The sequence below is a fragment of the Lepidochelys kempii genome, chromosome 22 (assembly GCF_965140265.1).
Source record: "Lepidochelys kempii isolate rLepKem1 chromosome 22, rLepKem1.hap2, whole genome shotgun sequence".
NCBI classification, from domain to species: domain Eukaryota; kingdom Metazoa; phylum Chordata; order Testudines; family Cheloniidae; genus Lepidochelys; species Lepidochelys kempii.
In genome coordinates this window covers 14,099,136-14,107,190 of record NC_133277.1, presented here as the reverse complement: position 1 = coordinate 14,107,190, position 8,055 = coordinate 14,099,136, and the positions used below count along the sequence as shown (strand labels likewise).

Sequence of the window (8,055 nt, the reverse complement as noted above, 5' to 3'; positions counted from 1 at the left end):
GTGCAATGTGCCATGGGATCAACTGAAAGTGAAATTCCCTACGTGCTCCACAGCAAGGAACTAACAGACTCCTGTCAAGACCTGCGGGGAATTAGGAAAAATCTACATGGTAATACATTTTAATTGTTTCCTGCTGTCAAGCACCATCCTTCAGAAAGCCCTGCACTGAGAGCTATTGCCATTTTATGTTATATGTGAAAGAGAAAGAATGACTCAAGCTTTACCCATATAACAAACAAAATCAATATTTGTCATCATACGTTGCTCTGTGCATTGCAGGGCATTTCCTGGGAATGAAGGCTGTGGATAAAACACTCACCTAGGCTAGAGAAGATGGACAATTTCAATTCCTGGCTTGAAAACTGATTTTCTGAAGAGTCATTTCCCTTCCCTCTGCTTTAGGTTTTGCCATCTATAAAGCAGGGATAATAATACCTAGCTTTTATATAATACTTTTCATGAGTAGATGTTGAAGAGCTTCACAAAGGAGGTGAGTATAATTATCCCCATTTTAAAGATGGAAAAACTGAGGCACAGAGGGGTGAAATGACCTGCCTAAGGTCACCCATGGGCCAGTGGCACAGCCATGAATAGGACATAGGTAATCTGAGTCCCACTCTAGCGCACTAGCTACTAGGCCATACCACACAGCTACTGTGATGTGCTTAGGTGATATGGTAATAGAAGTCATACAAGTATGTAGGCAGGAAAGAAATAGGAAATGGAAAAATGATAAATCAGTGGAGGCTTATCTTCTCCTTTTCATTGCTGTCTCTTTATAACAGGAGTTTAAATTGAAAACATTGGTCTTTTAAGTGGTACAAGAGGACACTAGTATAAAACAAGGAGTTATTTGTAGGTGGCAAAAGAAATCCACAAATACAGAGCCATGCATAAAATGCAGGGTTAGGCTCCTGTCCTGCAAAGGCTTGGGAACATGCTTTACTTCACATACCTGACAAACCCCATTGACGTCAATGAGTCCACTCATGTGTGTGAGGTTTAGCAAGTGATTCGATCTTTGCATGATTGGGGCCTTAGATTTCTTCATATTTATGCATTTTTGATTCTAACCTGTTTTTTACCTTAGTCTTTCCTTTCTTGCTGTCAGACAATGGCAATGCCCGTCTTAGAGATAGCAATAGGTCCCAAACAGACAAAGAGAATCAGCTTCTTTCTCTATGTGCCATTAGCTAATTATTATCCAAACTCCTAAACAACAAAGTACTCATCTTTAAGAAAGTGCCTTCTTCTAAACCCTTTAAAAATAATCTCTAGAGCTCTTCTTCATACCAGTGTTTCAAAAGTATCAATTATTATAAGGAATATAAAATATATATACTATTGATAGAAGTAAATAGTATATTATTTTTAATGATAAATGCAGAATAATACAATTTTCAAAGATATATAATGACTAAGTTCAGGGTTACACAAGGAAAATAGCTAGTCTGTTTCAATTCTGTGTTTTTGGCAGTTATAGAGAATACCACTAATGATTAATTATTTAATCTGGTATTGCTTCTCTTGATTATGTATATTCCCCACAGATACTAAAATTAATGGGTATTACATAGATAAACATGACTGAGGAAAGTACTGAATTAATCAAATGTACTTCAGAAAGGAAGCATCATTGGTGTTGAAAACAGATAAATTGACAGTAGTTTTGAATGTTTGCAGTGTTGTTGTAGTTCCTTTGGTCCCGCGATATGAGAGAAACAAGGTGGATCAGATAATATCTTTTAATGTATTAACTCCTGTTGATGGAAGAGACAAGTTAAGGAGCTGCACAGAGCTCTCTTCTGGCCTGGAAAAAAGCATCCAGAGTGTTACACCCTTGGAAGAAAGCAAGTTGTATTCAGCATAATGGAATACACCTGTTCAGTTGTTAAGCTCTTAACAGCCAGTTGAGTTCTAGTTCTATATACACCTGAAGCAGAAGATTATAGAGTAGAAGATTGCAGCTTGTAAGAGTAGGTGATGACAGTTGGTATGTGTGAGGGTGGCTTCTGTGTATATGGTTTACTAAGGCAACAATCATGTTTTTGTCAAACATATTTTGAATTGTTTATTGTAGTTAAAGTATATCTGAGAGTTTTAAAGTAGCTGGAATTTTATCAGTTTTTATTGGACAGGGTCTATTTTAAAGGTAACATTTACTCCTTTATGGTATGGCAAAGGACTGTATCACTACACAGCCTGTGTGAACTGAGGGTTAATGAAGTGATGTAACTCTCTAATATAGGTTGCTGACCCTTGACTCTAACACACCAAAAATAACTGTTGGGTGGGAGCACTACCTAGTCTTCTATTTCTCTATATATTCTTATACTGTGCTGAATACTTCAGTGATGAGTAATGTAAGTAGCATCTGTAACTAGGTAACTTCTCTGTAAATAGGAGCAATTTATTAGGTAAGATTAGATAATCTTAATATCAACTCTCCTGTATTCTACACTGTTTATAAGTTGTTAGACCTACAACTGGTACTTGTTAAAGTAATGCTCATTCTTGGAGTGACAGTCTTTTTCTATTGGGTTGCTCTAAATAAACTGAGAACAGTAGCCTAGCTAAAATCCTTCATTATTAATTTATACAACTAATTATAGTGGTGACAACTTGTGACTCTTATGAGTTTTGATATTTGATGGGTGTGTTTGTTTGGGTGTTGTTTGTTGGTTTTTTTTTTTTTTTGGAAATCCAGCTCCTGGAATTGTAATTGAGACTTTTGCTTTTTTTAAAAACAAATGCATTTGGCTGGCATGATTGCAGAGAAGCTTGAAAAGTCACCTGAGTGCACCCTAAAGGCTTCAAAAATCAAACCCCATCTTCTTAAAATCTCAACCTTTAAAGCAAAATGGTGGCTTGTGGGGAGGATCTGATTCATGAAGGTTGAACACCTGGGGCTGGCAATAGTGTAACTGACAAGTCTTCCTTAGACTAAGAAGGATGAAGAGGACAGTCATGCTGTTGCTTAATATTTGAGTCTTGTTTGACCAAACACTGTAGTGTGACTTCCTGGTCTCTAGGATGTCTAAGGTCTTTTTTTGGCATTGCTTGTCTAGGCCTTCCACCCTCTGCCCTTATTGAAACTTAATTAGTACCTTAATGCTAGTTAGTTTCTTCAGCATAGTTATCTCTCTCTACAGTGATGGTCTAACAGCTAGTACATCCTCCTGCACTCCAGATTAAAAAAGAAAATGAAAGATGAAATTGCTGCCACAGTCTTTTTCATCACAAGGCTGGTGAAGAAGCAAGACAAACTGAGCAAGCTCAAAACTGAGAAATTTGCAGCTAAGCTGACAACAATACTGTTTGAAAAGTATAAGAACCACTGGTACCTAGACAACCCATCTAGGGGACAAGCTTTCAGGTAACAGACTTGGCCCTGTGCTTTTGGTGCTATGGTAAAAGGGGGAGCAGTGTCTAGCAAGCTGGAATAGACAGAATATAAGGCTCTGGGAACATCCATGTAAAGATGTAGGAACTACTTCAGGAATAATAATACAGGCTGTAGTAAAGCACACAAGGCAAATGCTGAAAAAGCAACGAACTGAACAGGGTTTATGAAGAACTTTTTCTTCCTGTCAAGCTTGATAGGCGGAATGAATGGCCAAGGAATAGAGCAGATGTGGTAATGCAGGCTGGCTGCACGCTTAGGGAAGCTAACGATTTCTTGATAAGAATGCATGCATAACTGAGGGCTTGCTCTCACTGCAGAGTTAACTCAAGTTAATCTCCACTTGAGTGAAAGTGGCTACACTGCAAAATAACAAATGAGCAACAATGGTTGTGTTGGCAACTGATTTGTGCTAACTCAGGCTTTAGCCTGAATAGCTCTTAGGGCACAGATAATCTGAATTTAAAATACCACCACACTTGACCTAAGGGTTTTGATGTGCAAATAGGATTTGAGTTAACTGCAGTAAACATAAGCCCTATGGCATAACAGTCGCCCTTATTTATTCTCTCTCTAGGTGTATACGGATAAACAAACATCAGACAAGAGATCCTGTACTGGAACAAGCTTGTTATGACAGTAATGTGGATTTTGATAACCTTGGCTTGCCAAGAGAGATCACCATATGGGTTGATCCATTTGATGTGTGCTGCAGGTGAGCCCTGAACTCGGGTGACTGTTACACCCTTGCTCTCCTTGTTGTCCACAGCTACACTGCATACAGTGCATTCCAGAGGCCAGGTGTGGACAGGATTCTAAAAATGTATTGGCAAAGGAGCATGTGATGATTAGGAGTTGTGGATTTTCTTGCAATCCTATAACTAGTCAAACATGATTAGAAGGTTTCAGAGTAGCAGCCGTGTTAGTCTGTATTCGCAAAAAGAAAAGGAGGACTTGTGGCACCTTAGACTAACATTTATTTGAGCATAAGCTTTCGTCAGCTACACACGGAATGCGTCTGATGAAGGGAGCTGTAGCTCACAAAAGCTTATGCTCAAATAAAAGCTTATGCTCACTCAAAGGTGACACAAGTACTCCTCCTTTTCTTTTTATGATTAGAAGGGTGCACTTTGTTCTATTCTAAACTGTCGGGACTGGTGCTGGCTCCAAGCTCTCAAACTAAGGGCTTGTCTACACTGGCACTTTACAGCGCTACACCTTTCTTGCTCGGGGGTGTTTTTTCACACCCCTCAAGCGCTACAAATTTCAGCGCTGTAAAGTGCCAGTGTAGGCAGGGCACCATTGCTAGGAGCCGTGCCCCATGTGGAGGTGGGTGTGGTTTTGTTTTGTTTGTGTGTCTTTTTTTTTTTTTTAAGAGCGCTGGGAGAGAACTCTCTGCTGCGACTACACAAGCCATGTTAAAGCGCTGGCATGGCAGCACTTTAACATTGCCAGTAGAGAAGTTTTAGGGCTAGTCTAAAACTCTTCACCAACCCCCCTGTAGGAGGAGTCCCTTCAGTCTGGAATACAGCAGAACCTCCTGAATTAATATCTTGCTAAGACACAAACAGGCAACAGTGACTTCTTGCCACTAATGGGAAAGAAGTAATAGGAGAGTACTAAAAGCCTGGGGCTCTGTGGGTCTGTGAGTAAATAGCAGTGGACCTCTACAGTATTAGTGCAAAGCTGTATTATGCAATAAATTGAGCAAACACTCTTCTCTCTTCCCCCCCCCCCCACACACACACTCTAGGTATGGTGAGAAGAATCTGCCTTTCACGGTCGTTCACTTTGAAGGTTCTGAGGACGACCGAGAACTCTCTCAACGCATCAGCCATGCTGTTGACAAAGCAACCTCAGATTATCATTCTGGCACCTCCTCAGATGAGGAGGGCTATACCAAGGAAGCTAAAGCTATCCCTACGGTCAGCAACCCAAACAGTGTCTATCAGGTAAGATGCTGGTGGTGTGTCCTAACATTCTTTCCTGCTGTAAAGGAGGAAACAGCTAGTGTCTGGCCTATAATATGATCTACTGGGGAAGATTGACCAAGCTATCCCACTCAAGTTCTTCTGTCAGTACCGCTGTAGGCTGCCTGTACTGCTCTTGATCCTCCTGTCACCCCAAATCAACAAATGTGCATGAATAAGCAGTGACTTTATCTCTACACTAACTGTAATACCTGAGAAGGAACTTGAGGCCAAGCTCAATACAAATCTCTAATCTATTCTTATTCACCCCTTCTTCTCAACTGTTGAGAATAGGCTACTTCCACTTTAACTGAATTGTCTTGTTAGCACTGACCCTCCCACTGGGTAAGGCAACTCCCATCTTTTCATGTGCTATAATATATATATATATATTTTAACTCCATGCATCTGATGAAGTGGGCTTTAGCCCACAAAAGCTTATGCCCAAATAAATTTTAGTCTAAGGTGCTACAAGGACTCCTCATTGGTTTTGTTCTTAGTTCAGTGACTACTGCAAGCTGCCCATTCAGCCATGGTCTCGGTACCCTCAGAAGAAGAGCTACAGAACCAATGGACTTCATCAGGCGACTGTTTACTATCCCCAGCACAAGGGCTTCAAATGCTACTGGCCAACAGCTGCTTTTTCTGGACCTCGTATGGATCGATATCATTGGGTGAATACCAACCGATAGAGCAGTGCCTGCCCCGCTCTAACCTGGCTCTTACGGGTCAGTAAAATACTGGACTCTGTGGTGGGAAGCTTGATGTTTCCACAAAAACACGCTTAATTCTGCCTTCTCCTGTCTGTTTTATTTCTCTCTCTCCCTAATTTTATGTACCTGAAATGTAAAGATTTTATTAAACTTTTAATGTATTTTTATATTGCTCTGATAAGAGATACTGAAAACTAGTAATTCTATTTGTAACTTAAAAAGGAAACATGGAGATTAATAAATTTAGTTGTTTTTTTTAAAAATACTGCATTTGTGATTTATCACCAGGTGTGTGAAGGGTGAATGCCAAAAGACTCTTCCCTCCTCTACTGAAAGCTCTTTATGAGATCATCCTAAATTGATATTTTCTTAGGATAGAACTCACCAGAAATTTGTAGTTTAGAGATTCAATGACCAATAGACAAGTATATGTGACCTAAACATGCTTTATTGTGGTGGAGATAATGCATAAGCCTACCTCTCTCCATCACAGCTACAGCCAAAAATAATCCTGTATTTGATCCTGGAATTCTCCTGCAGCTCCAGATGTCTGGGTGGGTCCTTTTCTTTTCTTAGGCTCAAATATAACCAAAACAAGTCCTGCTTAATTACTTAGTATTTCTTATTTGGTGTGTGCAGCAAGGATCAACACGGGCCTTGACTCTCTCATCTATGCCTATTCTTTCTTTAATTTGTTTCTGAAACAAAGTTGCTGTTGATTAATAGCTCCACTTGATCCCTCTGCAGAAGATAGGGAGACTATCTTTTGTTGTAAATTGGGCAGTATTTCTATTTAAGTCTTCATAAAGAGCCTACAGAGTTAGTATATTAACAGCAATCTAACAGAGTGCTTCAGGAAACTATCCAAAAAATTAACAATCTCAATCTGGTAGGTGACTTACTTACAGTAGTGCTGGGAATGCAGGAGCAATGCTTCCCATTTACTTCTGTAGTACACCTCAGAGCCTGGACACCTGCCACTTCAGTTTTGACCTGTTTAGGTTTTTTTGTTTTCAAAAAACTTGTTTGCATTTTCACAAATGAATGCAGTTTATAAATTACAGTTTAGTTTGATGTAGGAACTCTAAAAAGGTATATTTTTAATAAAACACTACAATCAAATCACATACTTAAGAATATAGAAGCAATTGGATACAGTTGTGTCAGCTGTTTGACGGTATTAGAGCAGAGACATTCAATGATTCACAACAATTGCAACAGAAACAAATCTTATTCAAATCTATATACAAAATGCTCTTCTGTATTGCTGATCTCCTGTGTGATGCCATCTGCTCCTTTTCCTTCAGATTCTTGTTTGTATCACACCAGTGTAAATTAGGGGCTCATCCTGCAAGGAGTTGAGGGAACTTGCACCCAGAAGCTAGGAGCTTAGATACCTTTTTGAGGATCTAGCCTTCAGCTCACACTGAAGTCAATCTAAGTGAGAGGTACTCAGCACCTTTCAGAATTAGAATTTCTATGGGACAGGAAACTGTCTTCCTATAAGTTTAAAGGCTATGGAGAAGTGTGACAGTCTTCTCCAATGTTTATAGTGGTTAGCGCTATATAGTGTTATCAAAATACATTTATTAAGCACCATAACCAGAACTGATGGGGGTTCTGTTCTAAAACCCCACTTGCATTCCTTTGCTAAGTTGACAGTTAACTGAGATTTCACATGCTTGTGCAATGACAATAACCAAGGTATCTTGACTGTTTATTATTATTAATAGATATTTCAGAAGAAATGAGGGAGTCGATCAGCCTTGGGTCTTGTCACTTTTTAAGCTACTTTACATTCTTTTAAATCAGATTTAATTATGAGTGAGTTTGGGGGAAAAACAACAATAATGCACTGGTCTTGGAATAAACGTTTCTTTTTTTGTTTTGGTGTAAAGCCAAGCTAGAAGTAAGTCACCAATTTTTTTTCTTAATATTACTTAAACACCTCTCTGCCTTCTAATATTTC

General features: G+C 39.3%; 1 protein-coding gene across 1 annotated transcript; it reads left to right on the top strand.

Annotated features, from left to right (window-relative positions):
• The first annotated feature begins 3,203 nt into the window (after positions 1-3,203).
• BTG4 (BTG anti-proliferation factor 4) lies at positions 3,204-6,065 on the top strand. The gene is made up of 4 exons (XM_073321056.1): positions 3,204-3,376; positions 3,981-4,118; positions 5,157-5,355; positions 5,874-6,065. The coding sequence occupies exons 1-4, from the start codon at positions 3,204-3,206 to the stop codon at positions 6,063-6,065; spliced, it is 702 nt and encodes a 233-aa protein (XP_073177157.1).
• The last annotated feature ends 1,990 nt before the right edge of the window (positions 6,066-8,055 follow it).

Excerpts from the sequence above, each read along its gene's own strand:
- BTG4 (XM_073321056.1), top strand. The coding sequence starts at position 3,204 with ATGAAAGATGAAATTGCTGCCACAGTCTTTTTCATCACAAGGCTGGTG. Across the intron at positions 4,119-5,156 it reads CCATTTGATGTGTGCTGCAG|GTATGGTGAGAAGAATCTGC; the intron begins GTGAGCCCTGAA and ends CACACACTCTAG. Across the intron at positions 5,356-5,873 it reads ACCCAAACAGTGTCTATCAG|TTCAGTGACTACTGCAAGCT; the intron begins GTAAGATGCTGG and ends TTTTGTTCTTAG.